The sequence below is a fragment of the Pelodiscus sinensis genome, chromosome 4 (genome assembly GCF_049634645.1).
Source record: "Pelodiscus sinensis isolate JC-2024 chromosome 4, ASM4963464v1, whole genome shotgun sequence".
Classification (NCBI taxonomy): domain Eukaryota; kingdom Metazoa; phylum Chordata; order Testudines; family Trionychidae; genus Pelodiscus; species Pelodiscus sinensis.
In genome coordinates this window covers 18,231,533-18,248,637 of record NC_134714.1, presented here as the reverse complement: position 1 = coordinate 18,248,637, position 17,105 = coordinate 18,231,533, and the positions used below count along the sequence as shown (strand labels likewise).

At 46.3% G+C, this 17,105-nt stretch overlaps 1 protein-coding gene across 4 annotated transcripts in view; it reads left to right on the top strand.

The window, feature by feature from the left end:
* INF2 (inverted formin 2) overlaps positions 1–17,105 on the top strand; it is a 79,908-nt gene that overhangs the window by 52,489 nt on the left and 10,314 nt on the right. For 2 of the 4 annotated variants that reach the window (XM_075926455.1, XM_075926459.1), the window contains 12 exons: positions 1,501–1,603; positions 1,694–1,779; positions 2,915–3,015; positions 5,554–5,624; positions 5,771–5,878; positions 7,166–7,236; positions 8,951–9,071; positions 9,444–9,608; positions 10,985–11,087; positions 12,885–13,046; positions 13,929–14,732; positions 16,737–16,796. In XM_075926455.1, the coding sequence (XP_075782570.1) occupies positions 1,501–1,603; positions 1,694–1,779; positions 2,915–3,015; positions 5,554–5,624; positions 5,771–5,878; positions 7,166–7,236; positions 8,951–9,071; positions 9,444–9,608; positions 10,985–11,087; positions 12,885–13,046; positions 13,929–14,732; positions 16,737–16,795 (1,954 nt within the window). In that variant the 3' untranslated portion in view covers position 16,796. The remainder of the gene's footprint in view (positions 1–1,500; positions 1,604–1,693; positions 1,780–2,914; positions 3,016–5,553; positions 5,625–5,770; positions 5,879–7,165; positions 7,237–8,950; positions 9,072–9,443; positions 9,609–10,984; positions 11,088–12,884; positions 13,047–13,928; positions 14,733–16,736; positions 16,797–17,105) is intronic. The other 2 variants (XM_075926456.1, XM_075926458.1) reach the window with 2 other exon arrangements.

The window sequence follows — 17,105 nt, the reverse complement described above, 5'->3', positions numbered from 1 at the left end:
CAACAGCCCAGCAGGGAAGGGCAGTGCTATTTATACCCCCTTTTAGAGAGGGGAAACTGAGACACAGAGAGTCAGATGGGAAGATTTTTTAGGTGCCTAAAGATGCAAACAAGTACCTTTGATTTTCTGTTCCCAATTAGCAGTGAAAAGTGAATAAATAAAATCAGCCTGAATTCTTGAAGGTTTGAACCTTCAGGGCAAATAGTTTTATTCCATGGAGGCCTGTGAATTACATGAGCAGTAACATTTGAAACCTGTTAAAATAAAGCGGCTGGTTAAAGCGAACAGGCGGGGCAGTGTAACCACACACTGCACTAATACAGGATAAGGTGTGGAGATGTCTCCAGGGGTGGCCAGTACTTGTATGGGAAGAATGGCCATACCCTTATCTCAAAGGCAGGGGTGTGAAACCTCAGGCCCAGGAGCTGAATGCGCCCCCCTGCTTATCTGGATCCAGCCCCTGAGTTTCAGGATTTCCCCCCAGAATTGGGGACGCACACTGGAGCTCTAGTCCCTCCCCGCCACCCTACCATGGGGCTGGAGCACACAATAGCTCCTAGCCTGTGCTCCCCTCAGCTCTGGTGTGTGAGGGGAATGTGTGGAGCGTCTTTCTCCTTCTCAGTCAGGGGCCACGTCAGTGAGGGCTTGTTTTTGGTTTTTTGCTTCTCACTTGTGGGTGGCCCCCAACTGATTTTTCTGTGGGTCAGCGGCCCCTGACCCAAAAAAGGTTCCCCACCGCTGCTCCGAGGGTTTCTCAAGAGTGGTTGGGCATGCATCACTTAACCTTTATATAATCAGTTATAACAACACCCTTTAATTAATTATCATTAAATCCACCTTTGAACATATCGCTATTTCCACTACCATAATTAAATATTTTCTGCTTTCTCATTGGATATTTAACACTAAGCATCATCTTATTTAACATCTATGTAAAAGCCATACCAATAATTATTAACATAGGTAGCATTTTCTAAAACATTAACATCTGCATAGACTACAAGTAGGGTTTTCAGTTTGTATCTTCAGGCACGTAAACAGCTTTAAAAATCTGAAGTGACTTGACTAAGGTCCCATAAAAAGTATGTGGCAGAGCAGGGAACAGAACCTGGGTTTTACAAGTCTCAGATGACTGCTCTAATCCACGGAAGAACTTTCCTACCAGTAAGATGTAATTATGCACCGCTCTCTAGCGATGTTCACGCTAATCTTTTTCATCCATGTGTTGATTTTTTTTCATCCATCCATGTGTGGAATACATTTTTAGGTGCACCAAGGCATGTGCCAATGTGCTCACCAGTAGAAATAAAAAGCCTAGCTGTAGGAGCTCTGCTAATGAGCTGGGTGGCATTGGAATCTCTCCTGAATGGTTGCACAAGCACACAGCTTAGAGGGAACACTGCTCACGAGTATCTGTAAGGCCTAATCAATAGCGTATGGTCACAGGGAGCTGGCCAATGGTTCCATTATTGCTTCTAATTACTTGCCTGTTCTCTGCAGCTCAAATGAAGAGGTAGCTGACATGATTGAAAAAGGGGACAGAACTAAGTTTGATGTGGAGGTTCTGAAGCAGTTGCTGAAGCTGCTACCTGAAAGGCATGAGGTTAGAATAAAAGACTCTTTTGAATTAAGTTCACAAAAGTTGTCGATATGATGCAGTTCTGGGGGCTTGACTCTTATGTTTTCTTGTTAGATAGAAAACCTGAAAGCCTTCAAGGAAGAAAAAGCCAAGTTAGCAAGTGCAGATCAATTTTATCTTTTCCTCCTCAAGATTCCCAGGTAAGGCATATCGTTACTGACTTCAGCCTCATCTTTTGCTTGCCTATTGTTTTCCATACCAGCAAGCTTCTCTCTTTGATCGGATTGGATGTAGCACTCTGTGCCATTTAAAAGCCTACGGAAAGTGCTGTAAATTAGAGCATTACTCTGCAGAACATTCTGAATGCTGAGACATTTGCAGCAATTGGGGAAAGTCATCTAAAGAGTCTCTGTCCTTTATTGTAAAATCACTGTAGAAAAGCCTTCTTAAAAAAATCTTCCTTTTAATGCGTTTGTTGTTTTAAAACTAAGACTTTCTGAACATGCTTTTAGTGTACTCCATCATTGTTAGGCTTGCTTGTTTGTTGGCGTTCATAGCACAATGTGGCACTTGTAAATTTATGTGCGTATCACGTGCCTCTGCCTTCAGAAGCTCTCCAAATGCTTTACAAATATCAGGCGTCCTCACTTACATGAGGTAGGGGAGTAGTCTCTGTGTTGGGGAGGAGCAGACACACGGGTACAGTGAAATGTAACTTATACATTCCCAGGCCAACTACCTGTTTACTTAGGCTTAGTTAGGCTGCTGCACTAAGGGAAGGGATAGCACCCAGGCCCTTCTGGGTTTGCTGCCAGAGGAAATGCTCATAAGTTAATCGGTAACCCTGCCAGCAGATATTAAGGAGGGAATGTGATGGCCATTTCTTTCCACAGTTAGTTGTGCCTCTTTTTCAAGAGGAGGTAGGGGGATGTCTGTGGCCCCATAGAAAGTGGCTGCTCCGGCACAGTCTCCCCAACTGGGCTGGACTGAATCTGACCCACTGGTTGAGTCACACAGGAAGCATCAGGAATAGAATCCAGACCACCGAATAGCCACATGACCCTCCTCCCTCTCCACTGAGCTCAGCGCGTCTCTACAGCAGAAGCTACCACCTCCACGCTGCCAGCGATGGCCTGCCATTGAGAAAGAACCACCCCGAGCCACAGACAGCTGTGCAGTCTCAGTGTGCTGGAGCAGGGGGAGTAGGTCACCCACCGGATGGGGCTTTTGGTATAGGTTAGAGTGTGGTAGCTTGGGGGGATGGGAAGAGAGACACTCCTGGCAGGGACATGGATCTGTTCAGCATAACTCTCTTGTACCGGCTCCCTTTCTTAGCTACCAGCTGCGGATTGAGTGCATGCTGTCCTGCGAGGAGACTACCGTCATGCTAGACATGCTACAGCCAAAAGCAGAAACAATCAGGAGAGCCTGTGAAGGTAAATGGGACAGCGTTGCCCCTTGATGTGTTGTGTTCAGAGCCAGGTGAGGCCTCGTTTTGGCTTGCAGTAGTGTATCTGTCCTACCCAAGAATTAAAGGGAGAAGTGGCCTTTTGTTGTCTCCATCTCACCTATATGCAAATCTGTGATTGGCCAGAAGCTTGCACCCCTATCCTATCACACACAGACCTGGCCAGGGTGGCCCAAGCATTCATGGCCACGAGTCTTCAAGGGTATGTCTACACTACCCCCCTAGTTCGAACTAGGGGGGGTAATGTAGTCATACGGAGTTGCAAATGAAGCCCGGGATTTGAATTTCCCGGGCTTCATTTGCATAAAGCCGGCCGGCGCCATTTTTAAATGCCGGCTAGGTCGGACCCCGTGCCGCGCGGCTACACGCGGCACGGACTAGCTAGTTCGGATTAGGAAGCCTAATCCGAACTAGCTAGTCTGTGCCGCGCGTAGCCGCGCGGCACGGGGTCCGACCTAGCCGGCATTTAAAAATGGCGCCGGCCGGCTTTATGCAAATGAAGCCCGGGAAATTCAAATCCCGGGCTTCATTTGCAACTCCGTATGACTACATTACCCCCCCTAGTTCGAACTAGGGGGGTAGTGTAGACATACCCCCATTCTTAACTAGGAATAAAGCTGCAGGTCTTGAAAAACCTACAGAAGGTACCAAGCTCAGCAGCTTGTCTGTCTAAGACCATGTGGTATTGTCACCCCATCACCCTAGTGCCCCCCTTGCAGCCCTGGCATACCAATGAGCACAGATTGTAGTTCAAGCTATCTTCCCTGAAGTCACTGCTTGTCTGAGGCTTGTTTGTGCAAGTGATGCAGCTTTCAGAGAAGCTGGTTTGGGACTATAGAACTCCCTCTAGCTGGAGTTAAGAAGGACCACACTTAGAAGATAATGCTAAACAAATTCATTCTGCTGAGCTTTCTTTCCCTCAATAAATTCCTCACACACAATCCTGCCTCACCTCATAAAAAAAATCCCAGTCCCAAATCCCACTATAACCTACCCAAAACTCTTTGTTCCAGGGACAGAGCAGGATAAGAACATTTGTTACATTTGCTGTTCTAAATAGGTAGTGCTCGCTCATGTATAGCAGCAGCGTGAGCCATTGTGGATATACCTTGGTAGGTCACAGGATAGCCCTTGCCGTATGTTATGCCACCTGTTTTGGAGTACGTGAAGTTGTTTAGGGAGCTAAAGGCTGATATGAAAAGAGCTGAATGGGAAATGCTCCCAGAAAAGGGCAGCAGCGGAGGAAGGAAGGAAGGAATTGGGTAATCTTTATTCAACATCTCCCTCTAGTGGAAATAAAGTCACCAGCTCCACTCTTAGGGCACTTTCCAGGGTTTGAATTTATATTTGCAGATTTTTTAAATCTTTTTTGGCCCCAGGAAAAAAGAAGAGTAGAAATTATTTTTCTGTGGGCCTGATCCAAAGCCCACTGAAGTCAGATTTAAAAATCCCATTTTCTTCAATGGACAGTCATGTCCCATCTCCACTGTCAAGAGCAACATACCCAGAAAGACTGATTCCCTTAGGCTGTGTCACAGTTTTCACCAGCAGCTATAATAAGAGGGTGTTGGGATTTGTAGGAAATACTCAGAAAGGCTTCTCCCCTGCTGCCTGCCTCTGCTGAAGTTCCTGCTTCTGTCTGCAGCATCCCTCCAGTTGGTGCTACAGCACTTACTGTTGGGAGACAAATGAGCATCCTTCCCATCCTGATAAGCCTGGTCACTGGGGACAACATGAGTAGTGTGCACAGATGCAGTGGCTAGGGATGGTCAAAACTAGTTTCACTGTGCACTGGGGCAGGCTCTAAGGCCCAGATCCTCAAAAGGTATTTAGGCTCCTAAAATCCACCGATTTCAGTGAAAGCCAGGAGCCCAAACAGCTTTGAGGATCCAGGCCTAAGAGCTTTTTAAGATAAAAATTGCTGCAGCTTGATTCTCTGACTTTTAACAGTGTGAATATGGAGTAACTGGGAGAAACCGTCCCTATATATTTTCCCAATTAAGATGAAAGGGATAAAGTCTAACGAATCAACAAAACCTTTTCCTCAGCCCGACTAATACAGCTAGACATGTTCTGTTAGAAAGAGCGTGTTTCCCATGAGACAGCTTGCAGCAACGTCTGGGCTGCAAATACAGCAGAATCTCAGAGATATGGACACTTGGGAATGAAGGTTGTTGTAACTCTGAAATGTTCATAATTCTGAACAAAGCACAATTGGGCACCAGATCCAGCAGCTGACACTTCAGGCCACGTTCCTCAGTTTGCCATCAGCTTCTTTTCTTGGTTCTGACTGAGTTTGCAAGCTAATCCTCTTCCCAAACTGGATCAGCATTCCCATTGTAGCAGGACAGGATTTCCATACAGCAGAACTTTTGCTGTTCATATCTTTGAGGTTCTACTGTATGGAAATCCTGTCCTGGTATAATGGAAATTTTGATCCAGTTTGGGAGACATTCATTCAGTTCTGAAGCTGGCCCCATATGTAAAGGATACCTTTCTTTTTCAGATCTTCTAACGACCCATCGCCTGCCAGTTTTTTGTCAACTGATTCTCAAAGTTGGAAACTTTCTCAACTACGTAAGAATTCGTTTTGTTGTTGTTTATAAGAATGATAAGATGAAAAGAACTTTTTTTCCATCTCTGGTGCATGTATAGGGTATAAACATAGAGTAAGCATTTGGATTTGACATGTGTTATACCTGCCTCTTCTTTCTGTCTTTCAGGGAAGTCACACTGGAGATGCCGATGGCTTTAAAATTAGCACTTTACTCAAACTAACTGAAACCAAAGCAAACCAAACCCGTATTACTTTGCTCCACCATATTCTGGAGGTACCCTTACAATTTCCTTTGGGGATTTTGGTTGGATATGAACTATTTTTCCAGCCAGACCTTTGGTTGTTAGTATTTGTTTGTGCTTATATGTTTTTCGCTTGTTTGCATAGTACTGGAAAGATTGCTTGAGCTCATAGTATTTGGCCTGCATGTGCTACTTCGTTTTAAAAGAATTCCAGACAAAGAGTTGAGAAAGCAAAGAATCTCATCCAGAGCCTAACTGTCTTCCAGCTTGATCTCTGGAAGTTCCTCCTCTCTTGCTTCTTGGATGCCTATTTCACCCCCACTCCAACCCATACAAAATGCAGCTGCCAGGAGCATATTTGTTGCCTGTTGCTCCAGTGAAGTCACCCCCAGCATTGGTGTGCTCCACTGACACTGCTTTTTCCACCAGATCACATTCAAGCGTCTTGCCCCAATTTCAAGATCTTTCATAGCTTTCTCACAGCTGCTTAGCTGCCCTTTATATTTAACTTTTGTATTAACATAGTGGCTAGGAACTATTCTAGGCACCGTACAAACACAGAACCAAAAGACCCAATCCCTGCCAGCCAGAGCTTACACTTTCCCCTCTCCTCTGCCAGTCTTATTGCTCCATTCATTGAGGTCTCCCCTTGCCAATCCTGAGCATTCAAACCCCCTTTTTTGGGGGGGGGTCCCACTTTTACCATGACACCTAAAAAAAATAGCCAATGCATAATTGCTATGCTGAGGTGGCTGGACACCATGGCAAAGGTGGGTGTATAAATATGTAGATAGATACTATGCAGGCAGATAATATAGGACAGATATTCTTAACACATACACAGAACCATAAAAATTGCCAGACCGGATCAGACTAGTGGTCCTTTTAGTATTTAGTTCAATATCCTGCCTCTAGCAGTAGCCTGGACCCTCCATTTTAAGGAAGGTATAAAAAAACCCTGCAGCAGTGAATTCTGGAATAATCCATCCATTCGGAAAGTTCCTTTCTAACCACCCATCCATTACAGATCAAGTTCCACCCTGAGGCTCAAGGGTTCGTAGCCCTTTCAATACTTTTGTATATATTTTTTAATCCGTACTCAGAACTCTGGATAGTTTTGGCAGTCATAAAAACAGCCAGTCCCCTTTTGAATCCTGCTAAACAAACAGTGGGGGGGGGGGAGGAGATGGGGGCGGGGGAAGGAGTTAGAATTAAACATTGTACATTCCCATCACTCCCTTTACTGTAAACCGTCTCCTTCCCCTCCCTCCTCTGTGCATGAAAAATAAATATAAAAATAACAAACTTTTCTATTTTAGGAAGTAGAAAAAAGTCACAGAGATCTACTGGAGCTTCCCAAGGACCTTGAATATGTTTCAAAGGCAGCCGGGTAGGCTTGTGAACCTGTTACTTTAAATTAAAAGAAGAATCACCTGGAGTCAAGAAATTAACACATAAATGATTGTTATTATAATTCATTCATTACCTGGATAGAGACGCAATTAGTTTTAACCAAAAGATTTCCTTTCACAATTTGTGAAGCCATTTTAAAATGCAAATTGACTATCTGCACAGTTTGGCAATTAGCAAGACAGTAACTAGGGTCAGAAATGGTGCTGCATTCAATTAATTCTGCTTTGCAAGCATTCACAGAAATGGTATGATGTTCAAGGCGGTTTTCTCTTTTTAATCCTAGCTACCTATAAGCAGTGCTGAAGTACCTGTCACTGCTGTGTTTAGGGACAATAGCCAAGCAGCTTCAGACGAGCTCTTAATCTCTAACATGTTAATGAAACCAAACAATTAAAGTCTGTAGGTATCCATTTACACATATATAACACATGAGATTGCAGTCAGTCCTGGTTCTCTCTTTGTAAGTGCTCTTCGTAAGGGGAATTCTCTTGGGACTGGCAAAAGCCCTGGCTTGTTAACAAAGCTGTTTGCGCAGTTGCTTGAAAGTTTTTGAGGACGGTTTGGATTTTTCGTCTGACTTTAGTAACCCTTTTGCGCTTGAGTTCAAAATATTAAGCCCAATAAAATACATGTGGACAAATGTCCCCCAAGACTTGCAGAGCCAGCTAAATGCGATGCATTCTGGCTGGTGATGCTTTGTACTATCAAGAGATTTGAAAAGCCCACTTTAAAGTCTTTAAGTGACTTAGGAGCACACAGCACTGAAACACAAGCTCCATTAAAAGAGAATGGGTGTGTGCTCCTAACACACAGAGGCACTTTGAAAAAGCCCACCCTAAATTCATCTACTGTAAAATCTCAAGTATAATGCGCACCTATGTATAATGTGCAACTGCCTTTTAAAGGTCAAAATTCTTGAATAAACTAAACTCTTATCTATAATGCGCACCCCCAATATACTCAACATTTTAAGGTACCATGTGCTTAGGAAGGAAGGGGCTTGTGCCTGCCGCGGGGTACCCCTGCCCAGCTGAGCTTGAGCGTGCTGAGCTTGCGCCTGCTGGGGTGGGCGGAGGGGGGAGTCTCCCCTGCCCAGTTGCCAGCGCACTGAGCTCGCACCTGCCGGGGGAGCATCTCTCGCTCAGGTGTCGGCGGGCCCCCCCAGCCCAGCCCAGCCTGTGCCTGTCCCTCTCCTAGCTCGTGCCTACTGAGGGTGAGTTTAAATTTTTTTTAAAAACTCCTATGGATAATGTGCACCCCATCTTTGACGTTAAAAAAATGGGAAAAAAAGTGCGCACTATACTCGCGACTTTAGGGTATTTGTATTACAGTCGGACCACCATATTCAAAGGGCCACAACTGGAGCATGCCTTTCAACTGATGGGCCAGTTAGACAGGAGCAATGAGAGGAGTGAAATAACTTGCCCCAGGCACAGCAGCAGAGCCAAGAATGAAACCCAGGTCTCCTCACTCATAGTCCGATGCCTTAACCACGATCTGTTGTCTTGTAGTATGATACCACCTAAGAACACACAGGCACACTTCTGTGCTCACTACCACAGAGTTGCTGAGAAACACAAAAGGGAGAGGGACATGGGACATCACTACTGCTTTTTCCACTCCTCTAGCAAGCCCAGCACTCCAAGAAGCAACCTGCTTTTAATCTCCTGGGGCTTTGTGTTCCTTTTCAGAATTAGCCTTGAATCCATACATGCAGAATCCAGTTCCAATTTAAAGAAGCTGCTGGAACTTGAAGGAAAGGTTTTGTCATCGAAAGACAACCTGAAAGCACAGTATGAAACGCCCATCCAGGTCAGTGAAAGGAGGGCCTCCCTGGAGAGGACATCCAAGGTTCTGCAAAAGATACCATGTTCAGGGCAGGGTGCAGGGTGGAAACATTTGACCACTAATCACTTGTCATATTGGAAAATGAATTTGGATGCCACACAGCCGCTTTGTGTTTATGTGCCATGCCCAGTGCTGACTAGAAAGACAGAGAACAGGGATAAGGGAGAGCCCTTGCCATCTTTGCACCTCTTCTCCAAACTGCCCTGTCAGCTCTTGGGCCACACCACCTTGGAACTGAACTCTTGTCACATTGTCATTCTAACTAAATTTCCCATTGATCTTTCCTTGCAATGTCTAAGGCACCATGCTTTGTAACATGGCCTAACTGCATTTCAGGACAGCATAAATGCATTGAAGAAGCTGGAGGAAGAGTTTGAAACCATTGAAAGGAAGAAGATGGAACTGGCAAATTATCTCTGTGAAGATGCAAACAAGTTGTCATTAGAAGATGTATTTAGCACCATGAAAACCTTCAGGGATCTCTTCATCAAAGCACTAAAGGTTTGCATGTGTGAACATTATGCAGGAGGATCCAGATGCTGGAACATATGCATCAGTGCAGATAGCGTATGGGGCCTGATTTCCCCTTACATCTGAGCTCCAGTTGGCGCAGTGGAGGAGGCGGGCAGGGCTATCACAGAACTCACTATGGCTCTCTGATTCAGCACTGGTCCAGCCCTGGCTTTAATTAAAGCACCCAAGTGACTGCTCTAACTTTCCACAGGCAAAAGGTCCCTGAGAGATTACATGCCAATGGAGAACTGGTGTGACAGCTGTGCTCTGCCACATACCCAGCTGACCACCACTAAGCTCCTTGCCATATCTCTGCAATCTCTCAGTACATTCCCTAAGCCTGGGAGGCAGGGCGGGAAGAAGTGTTGTCGACTGACCCATTCTAGCGGGAATCAACCCACTTTTCACCCTTTGTTCTCACTGCGGGGTATGAACCTGAGTGCCAGACTCCTAAGGTAGGGCCTCCTGCTGCTAAAGTCCATGGCACTTTCGCCACTGACATTACTGGGTTCTGGGTGTGGTGCTGAAACAGCCAGCTTGGGGATTTGATTAAAACATGCTGGGAGCTTTCAGATTGTGATGTGCACTAACGAAGGAACCCCCAGATGAGCTTTGTACTACCAGCCAGAGGTTGGCATTAGCCCGGGGTTTGAGTGATGGGTCTGTGATGGTCTGACTTCCAGGATAAGTCTGTAGAAGAGCTGTGGACTTACAATGGGTCAGAAACTGGTGGCTGGGTCCAGCCTATGCAAACAGGTTTGACTCAGACCACGTCTATACTTACTACACTGGAGATCAATCTTCCGGCATTCGATTTAGCGTGTCTAATAAGGATGCTAAATCGATTGCTGAGGGTGCCACCAGTCCATGCCCGTTCTCCTCGATTTCTGAGGAGTAAGAGAAGTCAATGGGAGCATTTGCTCCCGTCAATTTCCCACTATGCAGATAACTCCAAGGTTGGCTTAAGGTTGGCTTAATGTTGACTCCAGCCACATTGCAGTATAGATCTGGCCTCAGAAAGGATTTTGCAGCTGCTGGGGAAAGTTTATACAGCAGAGTGTGACCAGTACAGGGAAATTCACGATTGCAGCAGCTTCCTCGGCCTGCTGAACATCCCCTATATATAGCAAGAGTGGACAATAGATCCAGTCGCTGCCCATCCCCATGCACACAAAGGGATGAGGATGGCGTCCCAAGCACAACTAGGGAAATGCAAAGCTCCCAGCTGCCTATTGGGTCTCTCCGGAGGAGCCAGAATTTCCCCCTTGTTTTTCAACAAACTGTGAATAGAACCATCTTTCCGGTAGGTGGCTTTGCTACGAAATATTTAACCAAACTCCCCTATGACTCTTCTCTGGCTCCAGGAAAACAAGGACAGGAAGGAACAAGCTGCAAAGGCAGAAAAAAGGAAGAAACAGTTAGAAGAAGAAGAGGCTAAGAGACAAAAGGGAGACAATGGGAAGATCAGTAAGTATTTGAGAAGGTTTCTTTAAAAGGAAATGTACATACAATCCATAGAGAGACAAGGTGGGGTGAGGTAATGTCTTTTATTGGAACAACTTCTGTTGGGGAGAGAGACAAGCATTCAGGCATATGTAGAATTCTTCTTCAGGTCTGGATGGAGAAGTTTATTGGACCAGAAGTTGGTCTAGTAAAAGATTTTATCTCATCACACACCCATCCCCGCCTCCCATCACTTGTCTCTAATCTCCTGGGATCAACAACCCTGCATACAATCCATTGTCAGCCAGGTGAGGGAAGATAAAAGCACCAAACTCTTCCAGCTTTACTGTTCCAGTAATAATCTTCGGTGTAGATTTCTGAGTGTTTGATGAATGAAGGCTTTTGGGTGCCTTAAGGAGACCATTTAACAGAGTGTAAGAGAAGCAGCAAAGGAGAGAAATAAGATTACCCCTCCATGACCATTCATAACATTCAAGATACAGAAGAGGAGCCATTTAAAGCCTATGGGCTGTATGGTGCCACAGGTGTACTTGGCATAGGACAAAGGAGAGAGAACACTAGGGGTGTGTCTAGACTACATGAGGCATAAAGGATCTGCCGACGAAGGGTTCTGGGGTCGGCAGATCCCTGTCTAGACTGCTGCGCTGTGCCAACAAACAGCTGATCGGCAGAGCGCGACGGCCATTTTGATTTAAATGAAGTGGCGATTATTTAAATCGCCACTTCGTTTCCCTTTGTCATCCTGCCTCATCTACATGGCTCCATCAACTGAGCCATGTAGTCTAGACACACCCTAGAGGTGCCGGCCCTGGTTAGCAAGGATTCTGGTCCAGATTCTCTGTTGCCCTTGGCCTTCCACAGTCATTCCCATTGATGCAGAGTGTTTACAGAGGGATCAGATCAGAGTGGCGGTGTTTGACCCCCACTTTGCACTGAAGTGGGTAACTATGCTAGGGGCAGGGTATAACAGTGGCCTCACAGCCGTGGCACCTTCTTCTGGTTGCTCTCCTGCTGAACATTAGAGCACTCTCTTCTGGCCAGTGTCTCACCTATTGTTACCTGTTTAGAGGCTCTCCCCCACCATCCATCAGGCCCCATGTCCCTCCCAGACCACAGAGTCCTTCCCTCAGGGTACAGCTCCGTGGTAGTGCCCCCACACTCTGGGGTCCTCCCCCTCAGGGAACCTCTAACCCCTAATACCCACCTTGCCTCAGTTACCCTACTGCCAGTTGTCATCTAGCCTCTTACCTCAGAGGCAAACTGCAGTCTGACATGGCCACTCATCATAGGCAAAGGGCAGGGGAGAGAGGGAGGAGGAGGGAACCTTCTGCCTTTGCCTGTCCTGGCTGCCTCTCTGCAGCCCTAGTGCCTCTTAGGCCTCTGTTGCTGTGCCTCAGCCTGGGACTACTCAGACTGGAACTCACCCTGCCTTTCCCTAGCACTGCTCTGCCTGTGGTACCTCAGCTAGCAGGCAGCTAGATCCTTCTCCCTCCAGGGCTGGAGTGAGAATATGCTCATTCTGCTCCTCCAGCTCTTTTATAAAGCTCTCTTAATCTCTGATTGGCTGCCGGAAGGCCTCTCATGATTGGCCCCTGGCTACAGCCCTCTTCCAGGGCTGTTTTAACCCTTTTTATGCCTGGAGCAGGGTGACCACCAAGCTACACAAGGCAATGGAAAATCAGACCCTTGTCTCCCCAACCCATATCCTGGGATGATACCACCCTTCTTTTGACGGTCACTGTCCATCTCCTAGGAATGGGACATTAGCCATTTCTCCCCCCCCCCTTTTTTAAACTCTAGTTAAGAAAGGGGCTGTGAAGCAGGACGACGTGTGCATTGTTGATGCACTGCTAGCTGACATACGGAAAGGTTTCCAGTTGAGGAAAACGGCTAAGAACAAGACTGATCAGGATACTGCTCCTAAAGCCTCACCTGCTGAAACGCCAAAGGAGAGAGAGCCTGGTAAGAGCTAAGACCCAACCACATCTGCAACCATTAACCTCCAGCCTGCTGCAAATACTGTAGCAAAACACAGAGACATATGGGAATGTCCCTGCTTTGAATGTTGGCATTTGGTTAATAGACAGGGGGAGGGGCATTTTCAGAAAGGTGACTAAGTCCCATTTTCCAAGGGACTTGGGCGGTTTGGGAAATGTTACCCAAGAGATGCTTATTTTCTAAATTTGCAGCTTGAGCTTCCTTTCTGCTTTTGAGGCAATAGCCTCCAACCCCCAGAATGCAAACCGACCGATAATCTTGTTGCAGGGCATCACTCCAACAAGAGAGAGCCTGCCACAAGAGAGTACTTGCAAACTGCAGCCTTCCTACAAGCCCCTGAAAAAACTTAGTCCTTGGGTGGGAGGAGCCCAGATGGGGGGCAGTTCTGAAGGCCTGTCTCAGGCGGGCTATTTACTGCCACAGGGCTTAGACAGCAGGATCAGGCCCATGACACCACCTGGGAGTTCTTTGACCCTCAGCTAAGTTCTTATTCATCAAGTTTAAGTTTCCTTGATTTCAGTGGGAATGAAACTGATTAACTTCAATGGGATTTAAGCACACACTCAACATTAAGTAGGTGCTGAAGTGCTTTGCTGTGTTGGGGCCGTGGGTCTGAACCAAATGCCCCCTTGTGATGGTACAGGTCACTCAGCACTGGGAGTGGCTAGTTTTGGATTAGATGTAAAAAGCTCCTGGTTCACAGATGGCTGTTATAAGTTCACTGGTCCCTTTCCTCCCAGCCTTTTGCCTGGGGCACACTGCAGGTTGTCGAATGACATTCCTTCTTGGTTGAGGGTCACATCTGTACTAACCAACTGTGCCTGATCCTGTCTTGTCTATTTAAAGGAAAGAGTGCTGGTGCTTCAGCAGTGGCAGCAGCGAAGGGAAGTGCCCATGAGACCAAGCAAAAGGATGCCAGCCATCACGTAGAAAAGACTCCGGCCTCAGAAGCTGCCGACACTGTGAGGGTTCCGGGTATTGTTGCCACAGAGACACCAGCTTCTAACGAAGTGCTTCCAAAAGGAAATTCACCACAACAGCCCTGTACTGACAGCAGCTCCTTATCTTCAACTGAAGTTGGAGGAGTCCATCAGTCCATCAATGGTGGCGTGAGTATTCAGGAGATCAATGGCTCATGTAGCTCCCAGGAGAACGCAAAACACAATGCCATTGTGTTTGCTCCAGTTAACCCAGGAACAATTATAAAGTTTGCAAGCAGCTATTCAGGCAACTGTACTGACTTAGGAGAGGAATTGAACAGATCCACCTCAGGAGACAAACACAGTGAATCTGGACCCACGCACTTAGAAAGAGGCCCAGTGTCTAATGAACAAACGTCACAACCAAGAGATGCAGTTGGGAACAAGGCTAAACCCAGAGTTGAACTAGCACCTGGCAGTGCTGAAAAGACTCCAACTAATGAGTTGAGTTCTCAACATACCGGGTTAAGGCAGGCAGAGAGAGAAAACGACGACCATGCCGCAGACTCATTGCTGGACACCTCACAGGAGATATCCTTTGCCGAAGAGCCAGTGACTGATTCTTCTTGCTCAGCAACAGTCCCTCCGGCGCAAGCACGTATGGACAAGGAAGGGCAAAGAGGGTCTGGGAAACGGAGAAGGAAGAAACGGTCCACCAAAAGCCAGTCAGGTAACACATTTCAATGCAGCATGTGAAGATTAACAACCCTTTAGCTAAATACAGGAGACTGGAGTTTTCCTCTTCAGCTCGCTAGGATTTTTAATTAGAAGTATTCCTGCCTCTGTTAGGGTCCAGTCCTTCACCAGTGAATCCAATAGGAGTTTTACCAGTCTCGGGGTAAATACTGGTTAATGCAGATGTCCTTTAAAGTCGGAGACTGGTTAAATAATGCAAAACTAGCCCAGGGGTGAGCAATAAGCGGCCTGCGGACCAGACACGGTTCACCAGGGTTAGCCCCATCTGGGCTACCACTGCTTTATTTACCTGTGCATCTACAGGTATGGCTACTCGCAGCTCCCATTGGCCACAGATCACCATTCCTGGCCAATGGGAGCTTTGGTAAGTGGTGTCTTGCTCAGCGCCACTTCCCACATCTCCCGTTGGCTGGGAACAGTGATCCATGGCCAACAGGTGTTGTGAGCTGCTACACCTGCCAACACACAGGCAAATAATGCGCCCGTGGCCTGGTGAATTGCATCTGGCTCACGCACTGCTTATTGCCCACCCCTGCACTAGCCATTAGGGCAGGTATAAATAGTTTATAAAGAGTTAATGATTAATGAATAAATAAAAAGCATGTTGCACATATGAATGAAACAGTAAAGAGGTTGATAAGCACATTTGTCATAGGTGCTACAGATAGTTGTTAGATTTAAAAGCAACCAGCTGACCCACTGGACTCTAAGCAGTGATAAACCAGTTACTATAGTGGAGATTAACCATCAATTATGACATCTATTAATTATTTGTTAACCCCCATATAAACAATTTATAAATGTATCTTTAGTATAAGCATGATTATAACTCTTCCCTGCACTCCCATCACCCAATTTTTATGAGGGTTTCCCCCCACATCAGTTACAAGAGCATTCTTCACATGGAAATTAGTGTCACCAAACCATAAAGTTCAGGTGTATTTCCATGTGACCCTTCCTTAGTGTAAAATAGTCAAGCACACAGCTTAAAAAAAACCCCACACTGATGCTTGTGCAAGGGATCACGTTCTTAAGGCTAGAGATGGCTTTGAGGTGTAGCCCCAAGTACGTGTAACTAGGCCACGGCGACTCTGTAGCACAGATTTTCCAGAGCTCTCCATCTCACTTGGGATGTATGGAGACCTTTGCTGTATCTTCTAGAGGGATGACACAATGTATTCCCATTGCTGCCCCAAACCCCCCATGAGTCCCACCAGCTCCCCTGGTCAGCCGATGGGAAGGACTGTGCTAGACTCATGCCTCTTCCAACTCTCCACCATTTCTCCTCCCTCATGAATAAAGGGGAAAGAATTCTGGGCATGCAGCTCCTGCTCTTTGCACCTCAATGACAAGAGACATGGACAAATGGTGTATTTCCCATGCAGCAGGTGGGGCCAGGGCTTTTCCTCCTCTTAATTCTTTTGGTGACCTCTGTAGGGCCCAAGCTAGGGTTGCCAGATGATCTCCCAAAACATACCGGACACCCGGTATTTTTTGGTCAAGCAAAAAAAAAAAAGGAATGCGGGAGTCCCAGCCACTCCCCCTCCCCCCCCGCCATGCTTCTGCGCAGGCTCCTAGCGACCTTCCCCGCAGGCTCCTAGCGCGATCGTGGCCCCGCCTTCCACCTGCTCCCCTTACCCACGCCAGGGTTCCATCCGGTGCACAGCCAGAAAAATCAAAGAATACCGGACGTTGCACATGGCCGGTATTCTCTGATTTTTTTTTCCAGACAAAGAGCGCAAATACCAGACTGTCCGGTAGAATACCGGACACCTGGCAACCCTACCTACCCCAAGCATAACTTCATCATTTATGTTTTCAGAATGTTTAGCTATTGACTAACCTAATAGATTTTAGCCCCAAGAAATATAAATTACTCATGTTTCCTAGAGGACAGTCTTTGTCCTATGCCATTCCATGTTGTTACCCATATGTCACAGCAGTCAGATATATTTTGTGTCTTTCTTTTATTTAAAAGCAGAGGTTGACACTGATACTGGAGATAATAAAACCAAAAGTCTTTGTGTGATACAGTGAGGTATGTAAACACGAAACGTTGCTTTTTATGTGAGCTAACCGCAGCACTGGGATTTTACACACATTATGATGCCATCAGTAATCATTGTGGCAACTAAGCTTTCTGCCTTAATCGCTGATTATGTGTTTTTTAAATGATCTGTTTGTGATTTTTGCTGTCCAAGAGCCTGATCCTGCCCCATTGGAGTCAGTGTTGCAGGATCAGGTCCCAAATGTCTGTCTTTTATGTCAGCAACAGCCAGTCTTCCTTTTCCAGAAAAGTCCACAAAGCCTGGTATTAATTACCTTAACCAAGCAATCCCAGCTTACT